This window comes from Durio zibethinus, chromosome 26 (assembly GCF_047325235.1).
Source record: "Durio zibethinus cultivar Kanyao isolate XHJ-2024 chromosome 26, ASM4732523v1, whole genome shotgun sequence".
Lineage (NCBI taxonomy): Eukaryota > Viridiplantae > Streptophyta > Magnoliopsida > Malvales > Malvaceae > Durio > Durio zibethinus.
Genome location: NC_143187.1, coordinates 3,860,546 through 3,880,291, shown reverse-complemented (window position 1 = coordinate 3,880,291; position 19,746 = coordinate 3,860,546). Strand labels below are relative to the sequence as shown.

General features: G+C 33.5%; 2 protein-coding genes and 1 pseudogene across 2 annotated transcripts; 1 reads left to right on the top strand and 2 right to left on the bottom strand.

Annotated features, from left to right (window-relative positions):
* The first annotated feature begins 535 nt into the window (after nt 1-535).
* Nucleotides 536-6,712, top strand: PDIL1-6 (PDI-like 1-6). The gene is made up of 12 exons (XM_022859249.2): nt 536-1,215; nt 1,334-1,463; nt 2,743-2,908; nt 3,210-3,328; nt 3,906-3,986; nt 4,061-4,150; nt 4,265-4,336; nt 4,421-4,489; nt 4,989-5,069; nt 5,405-5,539; nt 6,124-6,177; nt 6,369-6,712. Exons 1-12 carry the CDS (start codon nt 689-691, stop codon nt 6,462-6,464), a joined length of 1,620 nt encoding a protein of 539 aa, XP_022714984.2. The 5' UTR covers nt 536-688; the 3' UTR covers nt 6,465-6,712.
* Nucleotides 6,713-6,857: 145 nt separating this feature from the next.
* On the bottom strand, nt 6,858-12,254 carry LOC111274137 (subtilisin-like protease SBT4.3; annotated as a pseudogene).
* A 1,942-nt stretch (nt 12,255-14,196) lies between these two features.
* LOC111274136 (subtilisin-like protease SBT4.3) lies at nt 14,197-17,117 on the bottom strand. Its single transcript, XM_022858777.2, has 9 exons — nt 17,014-17,117; nt 16,831-16,922; nt 16,504-16,750; nt 15,851-16,364; nt 15,651-15,745; nt 15,355-15,573; nt 15,145-15,256; nt 14,844-15,057; nt 14,197-14,742 (listed from the first exon to the last, which is right to left on the bottom strand). Exons 1-9 carry the CDS (start codon nt 17,091-17,093, stop codon nt 14,198-14,200), a joined length of 2,118 nt encoding a protein of 705 aa, XP_022714512.2. The 5' UTR covers nt 17,094-17,117; the 3' UTR covers nt 14,197.
* Between the last annotated feature and the right edge of the window lie 2,629 nt (nt 17,118-19,746).

Here is a 19,746-nt window from a genome sequence, read left to right as displayed (position 1 = left end):
TACATAATTTATAATTATTTATTTTAATTTATTAAATATAATATATCTTATCTTAACTTAAAAAATTAAACAATCTATTGATCATATAATTTTTTTTGCGTCAAAACAAAATATAGGCAAGTCATGGCAAGAAAGTAGACGTGAACTAAAGCAAATGTAACATAAACAAATAGCGTTGACCATCACACAATTCAGTCTAAAAAATATCAAATTTGGACTGGTTTAACTCATTTAATTAACTTTATTACGGATTTTTTCTATTACCACTAGTTGTTAGTCTATTATTTATTTTTATTTAGATATTGAATATCAACTTAGATGACTGATATTTGTTTGATTTTTAGAGATTATGGATTGAAAGAATACTTAGACGCATAATATCTGTGAATTAAGTAAATACAAATTGGAAAGATTAAAGGAGGATTAATAATTTAAAAAAACAAAATAAAAAAATTAAGGGCCCACCAGTGTCCAAACCCCAAACCATTTCAGTTCAGTTTTGACTGACAAACTTGTGTCCAGGAGTTTACACTAGCAATCTATCCTCAAATTGGCTTCAGGTCCGCCTTAACATGCGTTAACCTTTAAAAGCCTGTTTCACAGAATAGAAAACCCTCACAAACCCATAAATTTTATTTTCTTTTGAAATCACAGATCTCATCCAAAACTACACATTTCTTCAAACAAAATGGCCATGCTTTTTCCCATAAAATCCACTCCAAGATTTCTTCTTCTCACTCTCACCCTTCTACTACTACTCTCTTTTTCGATAAACACCAATGCTTCTGATCCCACCAGCCCTGAAGATGATTCTGATGACCTTGAACAGCTTTTAGCCCTCGATGAACAAGAAGATCAACAACAAGAAGACCAAGAACTAGAGTCTAGCAGTAGATTTTCAGAAGCAGAGGTGTTAAGTAAAGCACAAAGGATAGTTCTTGAACTTAACAGTGATAATACCAAGAGGGTCATTGATGATAATGAATTTGTTTTAGTTTTGGGGTATGCTCCTTGGTGTGTTAGGAGTGCTGAGCTAATGCCTCACTTTGCTGAAGCTGCTACTTTTTTGAAAGAATTGGGAAGCCCCCTTTTGATGGCTAAGCTCGATGCTGAAAGGTACCCCAAGGTGGCTTCTTTGCTTGATATCAAAGGGTTCCCTACTCTGCTTTTGTTTGTTAATGGCACTTCTCAAGCTTATAAGGGTGGATTTTCTGCGTAAGTTGCTCTTTTCTTTGTTGAATTGTAAAGAAATTTAGAGTAGCTCATTCACATTGGAGAATTCATTTAACAGATAATTGTGCTTAATGTATTGTTGGGTTGATTTTTGTTTCAGGGAAGAAATAGTGATATGGGCAAGGAAGAAGACCGGTGTGCCAGTCATTAGAATAAGTACAGTGACTGAGGCTGAAGAGTTTCTTAAAAGGCATCAGATGTTTGTGATTGGGCTTTTTGAGAAATTACAGGTATGTGTATTTTCGATCATTTGACAGATCATGTCAAAATATGGTTGTAAGTTATATGGTAAAACTTGATTTGGGGTCCTAAAATTTCAATTATTGCTCCCTTTCCACACTTTAATGACGCATTTTTATTCTTAATCCTATATAATTTTATTTTAATGATGCATTTGTGTTCTTCATTTTTCTTGATTATTCTGTGCTTTGATCCTTGGTAATGTTGAACTCACTGTCTTACCTATTGATAATCTGATTTGAGTATTCCGAAGTTAGACTGTAAATTCCAATGTGACAGTTCAGAATATGTTGATAGCTTATAAGTAAAATTTTATGGCAAGATAAGTCAACATTGAGGCTCATTGTATTTGAATCTTGAGGCATTGCCTAGATTCTCCTTTACCATAACTGTATTTAGCTCATTCTGTCCTGTATCATGTATTTTGCTATGGAAAATAAGAGCTTACAACCAGTCGTTTGGATGCATTGTTCCAAAGCACTTGGTTCCTGAAAAATCTAGTTTCAATGTTATGCAAACCCACATTTAGATAGTTCTCAGTGTCTTTTAATTTCAAATCATTTAATGTAATTGATAATTACTTAAAAGTTTTAAAAATTTGAATGTAACCAGATTTTAAATATTTGGGAACTAACTTTATTCTTTAGAATTTACTGATTAAACAAATATCATAAGTAACTATTATCTGTTTCCAACAATTACCAATTTACAATGCATAAGATAGATGCAAATACATTTGTCCTTTTTAGACTTCTATCATTTTACATTTATAATTTAGAATATGCTATTTCAAGTTTTGATTTCAATATAAAAATGACGTGAAACAGTGCCAATTAGTTGTAGACTTTTTCTTTCAGTTTACTTTCTCTAAGAGTTAAATACTTAAAGTTGAGTGCACCACTATATGCTTTAAAGAATGCGATATTCTCACCTAATGTGGAAGTTGATAATTATTTGCTTGAATGTAACAGATGTGACCTTGTCTTAATTTGCTTTTGATTTCTGGAATGTTCTTTGCGGATGATAACTATATTTACAAACAACCTTTTTTTGCTCAATCACTTTGATGCCAAGTGGGACTGCAATTCTATGCTTGTAAAGCTTTCAAATTCATATTGTTTATCCTTTATTTTAATACTTCTTCTTTTTTCCTATTCCCAATCTTCCAGGATGTATGGCTAATATTTAACATTTTGTAAAGTAGATGTTTTCTAGAGTCTCGATTTTGCTAATGCACTTGGGAATGTACTTATCATGGAATTCTTGCAGGGAGCTGATTATGAAGCATTTATAAAGGCAGCAACCTCTGACAATGAAATCCAGTTTGTTGAAGCAAACAGCGTTGAGGTTGCAAAAGTTCTCTACCCAGATATCAAAGCTACTAATCTTTTCCTTGGGATTGTTAAAAGTGAGCCAGAAAGATACACTGCTTATGGTGAGTTGTCAATCTTGAAAACTGCTTACTGGCACCCTGGGTTGCCCAGAATGTTTCACTAGTTATTTACTTTGTAATTTTCCCTCTCTTTTCATTGAAGATTTGGTGAATATGCAAATTATTTTTTAGTTTGAAATTAGTATTTATTGATTATGAGGAGTAAAGCCACATGAGACAGTTAATTAAAATATTGGGACTTATTCTGTTGTTGGCTTTATTTTATTTTATTTTGTTTCTTACAGTTATATTAGTCAACCGGAATCATTGAATTGGTTAATAACATATCTGTCTGGTTTTACAGAAGGTACCTTTGAGATGGAGAAGATACTGCAGTTTCTGGACTACAACAAGTTTCCATTGGTTACTAAATTGACTGAACTGAATTCTGTCAGAGTTTACTCCAGTCCAATCAAACTTCAGGTTTCGATTCTTTGAACTCTTTATATATCATTAATTGTTTATTATGTGAATGATTTCCTTTCTGTGTATGACTATTTAATGTTTCTTTTTCCAAATAAAATTGTAAAGTTGGATACAAACTTAATAAAAGCACTGGTATAGGAGGGAGGATATGGGTTGCAGATGGAAGTAGCATGTAAAGTGCTTAGAATTTGAATAGTGATTGAAATTTTCTTAGGAGCTCCTATATGTAAAATTTGTTTACATTTTGGTGTAGTGTTACTACATCATTTGCCTGGGTGAGTTGGTTTGGGTGTAATGTTTTAGAAATTATGCATCACAGTGGCTGGAGACATTTTTATCCTTGAATTTTGGTTAACTAGTAAATTCTCTTCCAACACTAACGTGCTGGGAAACTAATTAAGGATGAGATGGTAGTACAGAAGTCAATCTGGGTTGGTTTTCTGATATGTACATTTGTTGTAGTTATGTTATCTTATGGTTATATATTTTGGCCTTCATACAGTTGTCCAAAGTTTTCCCTATCTATCTTTGAAATTAAAGTAGCGTTGTTAATTTGCCTTTCATTATCCGTCAGGTTTATGTCTTTGCAAAAGCTGATGATTTCAAGACTCTTCTCGAGCCTCTTCAAGATGTTGCAAGAAAGTTTAAAACAAAGGTATTTTGCTTGACTACTTGACACTTCAAAGATTTTGGTGCAAATAACTTCTTACGTTTTTGCTCATGATGCAGATAATGTTTATTTATATAGACATCATGGATGAAAACCTTGCAAAGCCCTTCTTAACCTTGTTTGGGCTTGAGGAATCAAAAAACACTTTGGTCAGTTTTTTTTTTTTTTTCTATGACATTACCATTTTTAACTGAAAATATATCTATTCTTTAGAATTTGACTGAAGCTAAAATTGGTGCAATTTATTTCTTTATGCCTGTTAGGTGACCGCATTTGATAACAAAGGTAGTTCGAAGTTCTTGTTGCAGTCCAACCCAACCCCAAGCAACATAGAAGTAACAATTCAGCACTATAGGTTTCTCCTTTCAGAGAATATCTATTCAGAAAACTAATCTGGTGTTCTGAATTGGCTTTTGTAGGAGTTTTGCTCAGGGCTTATGCATGGTTCTATCTCAACATACTTCAAATCACAGCCAATACCAGACAATGTGAGTGTCAAATTTTACATTTTCTCTCATTTCTTTTGGATAATGCTAGTTGGATATGATTTAGATTCACAGCTGCTTTATCATTGCTGTCTTCATTTTGAAACTGTAACTTATATTAGTTTCTGCATATATGCTTGACTCTCTATTTTAATTACTTGAATTCACCCTCTTGTAGCAAGTAGCTCCTAAATTGCACAAAGTAAAATTAGCTTTACTCCTATAATTTTGCTTCCTGTAATCATACTATGAATGTAAGAAAAGTGGACAAGTTCAACTATTGTTATCCCATAAACCCATTATTTCTTGCAAACATTAAAGAAACGTGAAAATATATTAGTATCATCACATATTTATTATGTAGATACAAATTGTTAATTTTCTAGACATCCAAAAAGATTATATATTATCTTCTTCTATTTGAGCTAATGAAATTTGTATATTTGATATTTATTCTAATTTATTTAACTCCCAACAAACTTTTGTATTATGAAATGTGCAGAAGAATGCAAGTGTCCTAGCTGTTGTGGGAAAGACATTTGATGACTTGGTCTTGAACAGTCCCAAGAATGTCCTTTTAGAGGTATCGATCTGTTGTACCTTCAATGCTTTCTCAATGCACCTTACGTTTTTGTTAGACAATCATGCTTTATTAGTCTATGCCTATGAGACATGCAAGCTAACTTAATCTCATTAGAGTTCCATATGAAAAGTGAAATTACAGGATGACTGGATTCACTACACACATGCATCAGTGTCTCTTGCTATATATATATATATATATATATATGATTGCATGGATGATAATAGTTTGCAGCTTATTAACTATACCTGTTATATGTTAATTTAAATCAAGAGTAGAGAAGTTTGCTATAATATCCAACTTAAACTCTAAAAAAGCCATATTTCACAAAACAGGTATATACACCTTGGTGCATCAATTGTGAGACCACAAGCAAGCAGGTTGAGAAATTGGCTAAGCATTTTACAGGCTTGGACAATCTAGTCTTTGCAAAGATTGATGCTTCTGCTAATGAACATCCAAAACTTCAGGTATTGTTTGTAAGAAATCATGTCAGCATTCTGCACCTTAATGCTGAATACTCTTTTGACTTTCCTCCCTAAGGTAGCTTGATCATCAAATGAGAGTCAATTACCATGTTCTGGTTTTGTGTTTCATGTGCTCTTTTTTACCAATCATACCTGGGAGAGCATTTAACCTCCATTAGCTTGGGGCAAAACTCGAGTCATAAATCAGCCAAATTTGAATGACTACTGTGACTGTTCAATTTCCATTACCTATCTCATTGTGCTCATTTCATGGATGTTGCTCCCGCTTGCCATGCACAAATCATTTATCATTCCGAGCCTTGAATGAGATTGAAACTTCTAAATGAGAGACGCCTATTAAGAAAAGTAAACATCCTTTTTACTTTTCTGATCAAATTCTTCTTTCTCTAGGAATGTTAGCTCTCATATACTTTGTGATTCTTAAGTTGGGTGTCTTTAGGAGAAAAAAAAAAGGCAAAGTCGATTACATATGGAATTCTATTATGTTCTTTTCATTTACGTTTGACATGGGTGACCAATTGATGAAACTGAGAAGGTTTAACTCTTGTGATTGTTCATCATTCCAGGTGGATGACTACCCGTCACTCTTTTTATACAAAGCGGGTAATAAAGACAGACCGGTAATTGTTTTACCCAATATTTTTTTTTTTAGTACTTTGAGGTTGTCTGAGATTAAATCTTGATCATTGAAACTAAGAGTCCAACCCTCCACCATAGACAACATTGCTGTTGGCCAATATTCACTCTCTCTTCTATTTGTCTATCTTATTTTTTAGCACCATCTGACATAGCAATCCATTTTGCTTGGCAGATCAAACTTTCTACAAAATCTGGTTCAAAAGAATTAGCAGCGTTCATTAACAAACAGGTGAGAAGCAAAGATCAAGTAGCCAAAGATGAGCTATAGAAAATATAGACTTAAGACTACCTAAATACTTTAACAGCACCTCACCCCCACCATAAAATAGGGAAATAAAGGGGTTATTACCTAAGTTTTGCCACCCCTTTGATATAGATTTTGACTTATGACAATTGTTAGTGGCCATTGATGGGAAAGTTTTTTACTTTTAATTTGATTATATTAATTTGAAACATATTGATATATTCGGAAATTATACTATTATGATAGTAACAGAGAACAAAACTTGAGTTTTATACTCTTTAGTTTCATGATGTTTGGTGATTGATGATAGATGCCTTGTTTGAATTGGTTGGGTTTTCTTTCTCATCCCCATCAGCCATACGCCCATGCCCATTTTCAACAAAACTTTTCCTTGTATTCTACGCAACTACTATGTTTGTGAGGCATTTTATAAAAGTGATGAAACAAGAGTTCTCCGGTCTACAATACAGTATTGGTCAAAAAACCAAGACTACAATAAAGAAGACACGAAGGAAAGAAGTTATATATGATAAACTGGAATCAGATTGGAGATACGTATTGACAGAAAATTTTAGGGTAACAAATAGAGAAGATGTAAAATTTGAAACTTAGCTCAGTTTATTCATGGAGTCATTTTTAAGAAATGATATTTAACAATTTTGGAGTATAACTCTCAGCAATTGTAATCCATTTTTTTGTCCTCGACTTTGATTTCCTTTGTACAAAAAATCTTATTTATTATCTTGTATGCTGAGTATATCCTAAACAAAGTTTCTTTTTCTGAAAGAATACTATCGTTATCATTTATCATCGTTACTTTTTCATTTTCTGAAAGAAAAAGCTATATTTCTAGTTCATTGCCTTTGTATTTTCCATTTTGGCAAAAAGGAAAAGAATCAGTTTTCATTGTTAGAAGGTTCTCAAAGATTTGAGAAGATTATAATTTTATAACATAAAAATTCATAAAGGAATCATTTCCTTACAATGTATTGTAATTGAAAGATCAACCTACAACTCTAATTTTTGTTGATGACCCTAGTCTCTTATACCTTGGAATGTGTGTATGACAATTGGATTTCTAACCGTGTGGATACCATCCGACCAGACCAAGGATGCAGAAACCATAGCAGATGAATTTAAACCTTCTCCAGTAACAGTCACGTCAAAAGACTTCTTTTCCTGTAATGACTTGAAGGAAATAACTTCAGGAACCACTTTAACATGCAGTCTTGAACTTGGAGAGACTTCTGCCTTGTAAGTAGAGTTTGAAAGCCCAACATTTGTTACTGTTCTGTGAAAATTAACTGTGAAAGACTTATTTGACGGAACAAAAGCTGTCATGGAAGGATAGTTGAGATCCTTAGGTGGTACATTTTGAGAACTTTCAGGGCAAGAGCTGTTGTCTCCTGGTATAGCTCTAATCGAATCTGGGGAATAACCTATGCTGCACATCAACTTTATGGACTCCTCTTTAAAAGCTTCATATACTAGCCCAGGATCAACAGCTTTTATTGGGTTGATATGTCCAGAACCATAAGCAAATTCACCATCTTCATTTTTAGATTGATCCATGGCCCAAGCTACAAATTACAAATGAAAATGTTTGGTAAGATTTAGCAAGAAACAGTAACCAAATCAAGCAAACTATTTCATGGTAATGATTGATGATTTGAAAAGGTACCAGTAGTCATGAGAGCAGAATGGATGGCAGAAAGGGACCAATCAGAATGGAATGTCTTAACATATGCAGCTATACCAGCAGCATGAGGGGGCAGTTAAATCTGGCTGATTTGACATGTGAAGTATAATATAAGCAAAATGCCAAGCATGATTGTGAACTGGAGGGAATTTTCAAGTTACAAAAATTCTTACCTTCAAAATGTCCGGTATAATAAAATTTGGACCGCGGAATGAGAAGATGGCAACAACAGGAGCAGCAGAATCTTTGATGACTTCACTTTTTAGTATTTCTGCTTCAGGTTTTCTGTATCATAAGACATGGGAACTAAATCATCTGAACACTATGAATGCACATGTAGACAAATTTTGCTAAAGTGATACTACTTGATATATGCACCATATTTGGTCGATTTCACATAGGATTTGACAAAATCATAGTTGTCAATGCTTAAAGCCAGTGCAGGTAACGAGACCATAGAGGAAAGATTCTTGAAATCTTTACTCAGCAAAATTGATCCGGCTGCACCAGCTCTATGAGCTTCAAAGTTTCCTTTAAACTGATCACGTAGCACAATTTTTCCTTCTACCAAACTACTGTCTAGACAGTCCTCTTCACACAGCCTGACAGTGAACAAAGAGTTTGTTGTTGTTTTTTTTTTTTTTTTAATAAATGAAGGAAAATTAAATAACTTGTAAAATTTAACGAACATGGCCTGGGTTTCAGAACAATCTTTTGAGACATCTTTTCCATATATCAGAGGGAACTTTGTTCCATTGAGATTAAAGGAATTAACTGAGAATCCCTATTTACATAAACAGAATCATTAGTAGCCTAAAACAATTAGTAATCATCAAGAATTTTAAAAAGGAATAGTAATAAGAAAGACATATGAGTCTATGATACATACATTTAGTTTTCTCCCATCCCCGAGAATGACCTTGTCAATGAACTGGCGATCTGTGCTACTTGCTGCTACAGAAACCATCCATGGTGCTACACTTGCTACTGATTTCAATCCTGATAAACCTTTATTGCCCGCAGAATTTAAGGAAAGTATTCCTTTCTCCATGGCATGAAAACCACTTATTGCAATTGTATCTTGGTAAAAATCAACTGCAGACTCTCCTCCAAGTGAAACTGTTATAATATCAACTCCATCAGCAATAGCATCATCAAAAGCTGCCAAAATATCCATTGAATCACACCCTTCTGGATGACAGACTTTATAAGCAGCAATCCTGGCAGAGGGAACTGCTCCTCTTGCAGTACCTTGCCCCAGTCCAAAGAAACTAGCATCTTTTATTTTGTTACCAGCTGCAGTAGACGCAGTATGGCTTCCATGACTTCAACATCTCTTGCAGTCCCATCTGTCGAATTTGATGATGATGATGATGAGTAAAATCGAGATCCAATGATCTTGCTGCAAGAATTTTAAGCATTTAAATATGTCAGGGAAGTCATTAGCAGCATCTTAATCAACATATATAGATGGTGGACATTAAGACAAGACGATAGAATCACTGAAATGCAACGATGGTTTAGGATTTAGGAAGAAATATATTTACTTGTTGCAGTTGAAATTTTTACCTCCTTTGCAAGCTACTTTCCACTTTTTGGGAGGAGGACCAAAACCTTCATCTTGAAAGCTAGCAGTTAAAATCTTTATTCTAGTAAAAATAATTTTAGATTATTTCAATTCTATGAAAAAATCTAAAAATTTATTTTTACTTGCAATAAGAAAATCAAACTCTTTTAATTTTTTTAAAAAAATTACATTTAAAAAATTAACTTAAACAATTCTTTAGTTTTTATTTTTTATTTTATTATTTTTTAATAAAAATTATTTTTAAAATTTTTCAACACTTTAGTGAAATTTAAATAATATTTTTTGCAACAAAATTTTTATTGTTCTTTAAATAGTTATTATTATTGTTTTTTTATCCTTTTATTTTTTAAATTAAAATCTTAGTATTTGTTTTTTTTTATTGTTTATTGTTCTAATAATTATTTATTTTAAGTATAAAAATATATAAATTATTATAAATTATAAATTATAAAAATCTTTAACAATAACAAAATAAAATGAAAAAAAAATACAAACGAGTCAAGTCACCAAGCTGGTCATGCGCGGATTTTGCATTGGTCAAGAGTAGATCTAAACAGTTCAGATATTCAAAACGGTATCGTTTTGGAGATGTATAAATATGCCTTTTTTTGTTTGTTTTTATTAGTTTTCTTTTCTTTTCTCTCTCTTTCTACAAATCTAGAACCTCTCTTTTTAAAACCAACCTCTTTTCATCGGTCATCGTAAAATTTAATTTTCAACCAATTGCCATTGTGCACTAGTAGTCGAAAACTTTAACCGGCAACCAAAAGTTTAATAAATCCTAGTTTTCAATAGATTTTTCAAATTCTTATCATTGAAAATTTTAAAAATCTTCAAAAATTTTAATTTTTTTCAATTTTCGGCAACCTTAAAAAATTTCAAAAAAAAATGTTTAAAATTCCTAAAATGATCTTTTTATCTTTTAAACATCTTTTCTAAAACATTTTTTACTAAAAAAAATTTAAAAAGCCCAGATAAATAAATTTTGTTTAGGAAATTTTTTGTTTCTGTAATTTTTTTTTGACTTTGTTGTTGGTTCTTCCTCTAGGAAGACTATTAATTTTTTGTTTGTGTGTGTGTTTTTTTTATCAACTCTCCCCTTTTTTTGACAACATTCCCCTAGGTTTTCTTTGTGTTTTTGTATTTTTTTACTTGTAAAGATTGGCTCTATTTATAGAGCAATTTGAAGATTAAATATCATATTATCTAGGATTTTTGTGTGATTCTTTGTGAAAAAAATAAAGATTTGTTCGGTAATTTTTGGTTATCAGATTTTATGATATCAAGTTAGATAGCGTAAATAATTTTTAGGTGTATTAAATGCATTATGATTTTGTATAAAAAATGAAGAAAAGATATTAAAAAGAAAAAAAAATGTATCAGGAAAAATAATAATAATAATATTGAAATGAGAAGAGACCGGACAAATGGTTTCTACAATAACCTTGTAAATAGAATTAAATAGGCTAATTGGTCTGCATTGGGACGCCTCTTCAGGATTGGCAACTTTGGGGGTAAAAATTACAAGGGTTAAATTTCCCTCTTATGCCAGCTGACGAGTAGCAAAGAAGTCCTTTGCTGCTTGAATCACCAAATCCCCTACAATCCCCCAATAAAGGCGGGAGAACACCCCGAGTGGTGCCTTCAAAGCTCTCAACTACATCGCTGCTGCCTTTATCTCCTCATAGCAATCCCAGTTCAAGACAACTTTTTAAACGTTTCTATGCTTTCTCCCTTATGTCCAAGTTGCAAGCTTGAAAATGAATCAATTGAGCATTGTCTGTTTTTATTATCAGCGGCTCGGGGAGCCAGTACTCTGAGCTAGTGCCCAAGAAGGGAGTGATTTGTTGGTTTCTTTGTATGTGCTAGTTTTCCCCATTTTGGAAATTTCAGTTCCAGAAGTTTGATTGCTATCTTTAGTTGGAACCTTCGAAAAGCTAGGAACAAATCCATTTTCGAAGGGATAAAGGAAGACCCAAGTCAAGTTTGGAGGCAAGCTCTTCTGAATTTGGAGAATTTGAGGAGCTTCTAATTCAATTAACGATACCAGGCCCTGCACAAGCTCAAGATTTAGGTAGTATCATTTGGCAGAAACCTCCTCTCATGATTGTCAAAGTTAATTGTGAGGCCTCATTTACCTGAGCAGGACGTGCTGCTGTTTTTAGAGGCCCGGGATCATGTTGTGGACGGATTCAATATGTATTGTTTCGGAAGTTCAACTGAGGCCGCTGACGCACTGGCTACTAGACTTGCCTGTCATCTCAATATTCGAAAGAGATGGAGTAATCTATGGGTGGAATAGAACAACCTTGAAATGGTGCAACAGACTAGTGATGCTGAAGAAATTCTCAATTGGCAAATTAAAGCTATTGTAGATATCAATTAAAGCTACTGTCAATGACATCCGTTCCTGTTCAATGAGATTTGTGGATATCAAAGAGTTGTTTTACTATCACATAATGACAAACTTCCATGACTTTGGTTAAGTAAATAGCAATAAGATTCATCATAGATCACATACATCCATCACCCTTGAACTATTCTTTTTTTTTTTTTTTTGGCCACACCCTTAAATTATTAAAAAAAAAAAGAATAAATTACATAAAACTACCTTATAAATCGAGACAAATTAAAAGTAATTATTGAGATTTAAAAATTGACACTTAATTATTCTGTAATATATTTATTATTTTTTTGCCTAAAATAATAATATTTTCAATTTTATTTTCAAAATTAATTTTTTTTTGTTTTTATTTTTTTCTCTCCAACATTGTTAAATCTTCTTCCTAACTTATTTCAACCCAGTTAATACCAAGAACCAAACTCAGTTTCTGATGAAGCTGACCATAGCCTTCACCTATCATCATCGATTTTAGCACCTGTGCACCGATTGTCATTCACTGTGCTACCAATCGATTTTCTCCTTTCTTCTCTTTTTGTCTCTGTTTTAAAAATCTAAAAATTTAAAAAAAATTCAAACTGAAATCCACCAAAAAAAAAAAAAAAAAACCTTGCTGATAAGTTGTCACGGCCGTTATATGTATTTATGTCTGCTTTGTGAATTTACTAGTTGTAGATAATTCAGGGTAGATTCGAACTCTATAAATTTTTTTAATGACTGCTAAGTTTATTTCTGGATTTCTTCAAAGCTATTTACTCTGTTGGTGGTTGTCATTGAAAATTAATGTGATTGTCGAATAAAATTTAGCTCACCCACACAACCAAAAAATTCATATACAATACTCGGTAAATCCAAACCAAAAAATTAAAACCACAAATATCTTAATTTTTATAATCAAGCAACCAACAGAGAAAACAATCAGTTTTCACCAAATCAAAATAGTACATAAATAATTTAGCACACTTAAACTCAAATCTTGTATACAACCAAGAAACCTATTCACAAAATCCAATAAATTCAAACCCAAAAATTAAACCAAAACTTGACTTGGCAAAAAATCAAAAAATAAAAATCCTACAAATTTATAATCGAAACATCCAACCATAGAGACAATACATCATAAAATAAAAAGGGTTCCTTTTAAATTTTTCGGACGCTTTGATTTTGTGGTTACTTTTAATTTGATTATATTAATTTGAAACGTATTGATACATACGGAAATTATACTATTATGATAGCAAGAAAGAAAAAAACCTGAGTTTTATATTCTTTACCTTGATGATGTGTGGTGATTGATGATAAATGCCTTGTTTGAATTGATTGGGTTTTCTTTCTCATCCAAATCAGCCATACGCCCATGCCTATTTTCAACAAAACTTTTCCTTGTATTCTAAGCAGCTACTAGTTTGTGAGGCATTTTACAGAAGTGATGAAACAAGAGCTCTCCAGTCTACAATACAGTATTGGCCAAAACAACAAGACTACAAAAAGGAAGACATGAAGGAAAGAAGTTATATATATATGATAAACTTGCCCCCAAAGAATTTGCTTGTGGAATCGGATTGGAGGTACATATTGATAGAGAAAATTTTAGGGTAAGAAATAGCGAAAATGTTAAATTTAAAATTTAACTTAATTAATTTATTTAGTCACTTTTAAAAGATGACGTTAAACAATTTTGAAGTAAATCTCAGCCATTGTAACCCATTTCCTTGTCCCAACTTTGATTTTCTTTGTACAAAAAATCCTATTTATAATCTTGTACGCTCAGTATACCCTAAACAAAGTTTTTTTTTTTCTGAAAGAATACCATCTTTATCATTTATCATCATTACTTTTTCTTTTTCTGAAAGAAAAAGCTATATTTCTAGTTCATTGCCTTTGTATTTTCCATTTTGGCAAAAAGAAAGAGAATCAGTTTTCATTGGTAGAACGTTCCCAAAGATTTGAGAAGATTATAATTTTATAACATAAAAATTCATAAAGGAATCATTTTCTTACAATATATTGTAGTTGAAAGATCAACCTAACAATTATATAAGAACAACTCTAATTTTTGTAGATGACACTTAGTCTCTTGTACCTCGGAATGTGTGTATGACAATTGGATTTCTAACTGTGTGGTTGCCATCCGACCAGACCAAGGATGCAGAAACCATAGCTGATGAATTTAAACCTTCTCCAGTAACAGTTACATCAAAAGACTTCTTTTCCTTTAATGACTTGAAGGAGAGAACTTCAGGAACCACTTTAACATGAAGTCTTGAACTTGGAGAGACTTCTGCCCTGTAAGTAGAGTTTGAAAGCCCAACATTTGTTACTGTTCTGTGAAAATTAACAGTGAAAGACTTCTCTGATGGAACAAAAGCTGTCATGGAAGGATAATTGAGATCCTTAGGTGGTACATTTTGAGAACTTTCAGGGCAAGAGCTGTTGTCTCCTGATATAGCTCTAATTGAATCTGGGGCATACCCTATGCTGCACATCAACTTTATGTAGTCCTCTTTAAACGCTTCATATACTAGCCCAGGATCAACAGCTTTTATTGGGTTAATATGCCCAGAACCATAAGCAAATTCACCATCATCATTTTTGGATTGATCCATGGCCCGAGCTACAAATAACAAATGAAAATGTTTGGTAAGGTTTACCAAGAAAAAGTAACCAAATCAAGCAAGCTATTTCATGGTAATGATTGATGATTTGAAAAGGTACCAGAAGTCATGAGAGCAGATTGGATGGCAGAAGGGGACCAGTCAGAATGGAATGTCTTAACATATGCAGCTATACCAGCAGCATGAGGGCATGACATTGAGGTTCCAGACACTATGTTGTATTCAACTTGCCTCTTGTCTGTAGGATCATTCGAGGGTGAACCTAGTGGTGAATATGCTGCCAAGATGTTGACCCCTGGAGCAGTTAAATCTGGCTGCATTGACATGTAAACTATAATATAAGCAAAATGCCAAGCATGATTGTGAACTGGAGGGAATTTTCAAGTTACGAAAATTCTTACCTTCAAAATGTCCGGTATAATAAAATTTGGACCCCGGGATGAGAAGATGGCAACAACAGGAGCAGCAGAATCTTTGATGACTTCACTTTTTAGTATTTCTGCTTCAGGTTTTCTGTATCATAAGACATGGGAAATAAATCATCTGAAAACTATCAATGCACATGTAAAAAAATTTTGCTAAAGTAATACTACTTAATATATGCACCATACTTGGTCGATTTCACATAGGATTTGACAAAATCATAGTTGTCATTGCTTAAAGCCATTGCAGGTAATGAGACCATAGATGAAAGATTCTTGAAATCTTCATTTAGCAAAATTGATCCGGCTGCGCCGGCTCTATGAGCTTCAAAGCTTCCTTTAAACTGATCACATAGCACAATTTTTCCTTCTACCAAACTACTATCTAGACAATCCTCTTCACACAGCCTGACAGTGAACAAAGAGTTAGTTAGTTTTTTTTTTAAATAAAGGAAAATTAAAATAAATTGTAAAATTTGACGAACATGGCCTCGGTTTCAGAACAATTTTTTGAGACATATTTTCCATACATCAGGGGGAACTTTGTTCCATTGAGATTGAAGGAATTAACTGAGAATCCCTATTTACATAAACAGAATCATTAGTAGTTTAAAACAATTAGTAATCATCAGGAATTTAAAAAAGGAATAGTAATTATAAAGACATACGAGCCTATGATACATACATTTAGTTTTTCCCCATCCCCAAGAATAACCTTGTCAATGAACTGGCGATCTGTGCTACTTGCTGCTACAGAAACCATCCATGGTGCTACGCTTGATACTGATTGCAATCCTGATAAACCATTATTGCCTGCAGAATTTAAGGTAAGTATTCCTTTCTCCATGGCATGAAAAGCACCTATCGCAATTGTATCTTCGTAAAAATCAACTGCAGACTCTCCTCCAAGTGAAACCGTTATAATATCGACTCCATCAGCAATGGCATCATCAAAAGCTGCCAAAATATCCATTGAATCACACCCTTCTGGATGACAGACTTTATATGCAGCAATCCTGGCGGAGGGAACTGCTCCTCTTGCAGTTCCTTGCCCCAGTCCAAAGAAACTAGCATCTTTTACTTTGTTACCAGCTGCGGTAGACGCAGTATGGCTTCCATGACCCTCAACATCTCTTGCAGTCCCATCTGTCGAATTTGATGATGATGATGATGAGTAAAATCGAGCTCCAATGATCTTGCTGCAAGAATTTTAAGCATATAAATCTGTCAGGGAAGTCATTAGCAGCATCTTAATCAAGTAACATATATAGATGGTGGACATTAAGACAAGATAGAATCCCTGAAATGCAATGATGGTTTAGGAAGAAATATATTTACTTGTTGCAGGTGAAATTTTTGCCTCCTTTGCAAACTCCTTTCCACTTTTTGGGAGGAGGACCAAAACCTTCATCTTGAAAGCTAGCTGACTCTGGCCAGATTCCGGTATCAAGGACACCAATGATGACTTCGCTCTCAGCAGCTAGATTGTGGTTAGAATTCTCATGGAATCCCATAAAATCCCAAGATCTTGTTGTAAGAAGGTGGAGAGTTCTACTTGGAAAAACAGATACTACTCCTTTCATGCCTGCATGATAACATATCTTTAGAACTTAAGACCATTCCTCCAATAAAACTAGTAGAATAGAAGGGCTATACACCACTTACTGGCCAGCTTTTTTGCCTCTTGATTGGTGAGCTTGGCAGCAAATCCATTGAAGGTCCTTTCATAATTTCTGATTAAAAAATTTGCAACAGAGCTGTACAGGCAGAAAGAGATTGAAAAATGAAAAGGATCAAGAAAAGGCTAATTCTATAAAAATAAAATAATAAAAAAAGATTAAATAATACCTGCTCTGAACAACTTCTTGAAGCATACTAAGATGGTTAGATGATATTGGTAAGTGTTCTACTGCAGGAAGTGATCCCATGTACACAATGTAGGCCTGCGTTAGCACGATGTTAAAAGTCAATTCATTATCCTCATCATTGTAAACATTAATTATTGATCATAAAGAGTGGACAAAAATATAAATCTAATTTGCAGGTCATCTGTCTAATATGCAGTTCTTATATCTACAGTTGTATGCTAAAAATGACAAAACCTGCCTTTCTATCTTCCTTTGCAACTACAAACAGGGAGCACATGCTAAACATGAGAATGAAGGAAAAGTTGGAAAACTTCAGGAACCCAGACTTCGCCATTGTTCTTCTACTCATGATATAATTGGAACACTACAGTTGATGGTATTTTATATTCAATTCAACACATTGAATCTGAAATTGAACAAGCATGCATCAACGATTTTCTTCCATACACTGAATGTATCTTGAAATTTTTCAATGGATGCATTAATTACAATGCTCATACTGAATGTGGCAAAAAAAAATTGCCATGTAAGTACTTACCTTAATTACCTTACATTAATTCCGTATACTGAATGCGGATGCGTTAATTACTATGCTTATAATGTGGCCAAAAAAAATTTACCATTCATATACTTACCTTAATTACCTAGCATTAATTCCATATACTGAATGTGGCAAAAAAAACTACCTTAAAATATCCCTTTTTTATAATATTTGAGATTATGAGAGATTGAATTCTGCTTACTAAAATTAAGAAATTAGTATTTTATCAATAAATTAACAATTATTAAAACTAAAAATTTACCAATCTATAAACAGAATACAAAAATGTTAGACCTAAATATTTTTTATCGCAAAAAAGGCAAAGGTCCTGCCATAAGTAAGTAACAAAATGGGAAAACATGCACTGAATTCAGCTCTAACAATTGCTTTGCCAAGTGCATCACATTAAGCTGTCTAAGTTTAACACCTGGTTTCCCCGCCATGCGAAAAGTTTGCATTGTTTGGAATGAAGAGTAAGGTTTCATCGCCCCCTTATTTTAACACCATTTTGGTACCATAAATTATTCACTTCACTCAGCTGGTGTAACCGAGAAAAATGTGTGGCAATGAGTACTATTATTTGCTGAATTCATCGAACATTGTTGTGAGAATCTTAAATTTCATTTTACTTTTAATTGCAACCCTAAATTTATTGTTTTTCTATTTTAAAAAATAATTTTATTTTTTTCCTTCTTTAAAAAAGAATAAATTATTGTTTTTCCAAGTCTTATTGTGTAGTAATAAATAAAGGACTAGAATACTAAAAAAAGAAAGCTTTTTTTCCAAGGAATCCTTGAAAGGTATATTTTTGTCTAATTAAACCCTTGAACTCGTATAAACCTTCAACCCACAATTCAAAATCCTTCTTGCTTCTTTTGATTCTCAGTTGATGAAAAGCCTCATGGGCTACAGCCTACAATAATATTGTCGAAAATTTGCCTAGAAGGAACAAATGCATGCTGCTCCGGGGAAATAATATCAGGAAGAATCCCTTTCAATATGTTAACCAAAGTCTTCGAGATAACCTTGTAAATAAAATTAAATAGGCTAATTGGTCAGCATTGGGACACCTTTTCAGGTTTGGTAACTTCGGGGATCAAAACTAAGGTAATGAGTGGCAAAGAAGTCCTTTGTTGCTTGAATCACCAAATCCCCTACAATCTCACAATAAAGGTGGGGGAACAACCCTGAGAAACCATCTGGAGTGGTGCCTTCAAAGCTCCCAACTAAATCGCTGCTGCCTTTGTCGCCCCATAGCAATCCCCTGTTCAAGACAACGTTTTTAAACGTCTCCATGCTTTCTCCCTTACGTCCAAGTTGCAAGCTTGAAAATAAATCAATTGAGCATTGTCTGTTTTTATTATCAGCTACTAGGGGAGCCAGTACTCTTAGCTAGTTCCCAAGTAGGGAGTGATTTGTTGGTTTCTTTCGGTGGTTGAAGGAAGTATGTGCTACCTTTCCCCATTTTGGAAATTTCAGTTCCAGAAGTTTGATTGCTATCTTTAGTTGGAACCTTTGAAAAGCTAGGAAGAGATCCATTTTCGTAGGGATTAAGGAAGACCCAAGTCAAGTTTGGAGGCAAGCTGCTAATAAGTACGGAGAATTTGAGGGAGCTTCTAATTCAATTAATGATAGCAGGTCCTGCACAAGCTCAAGATTTAGGCAGTATCATTTGGCAGAAACCTCCTCTCATGACCGTCAAAATTAATTGTGATGCCTGATTTACCTGCAAAACCAACAAAGCAGAACAAGCTGCTGTTTTTGGAGACTCCAGGGATGAAGTCGTGGATGGAGTCAATATATGTTGTTTCGGAAGTTCAACTGAGGCCGCTTAAGCACTGGCTATTAGACTTCCCTGTCATCTCAGTATTCGAAAGAGATGGAGTAATCTATGGGTGGAATCGAACAACCTTGAAGTGGTGCAACAGATTAATGATGCTGAAGGAATTCTCAATTGGCAAATTAAAGCTATTGTGGATGTCAATTAAAGCTACTGTTGATTACATCCCTTCATGTTCAGTGAGATTTGTGAATATCAAAAAGTTGTTTTCCCATCACCCTTAAAGTTTTATTTTTTGCCACACCCTTAAATTATTCAAAAAAGAAAAAGAAAATTTGTACAGACAGGAGCTACATTAAGCATCAAGAAGAAGGATCTTACACAAAACCCTC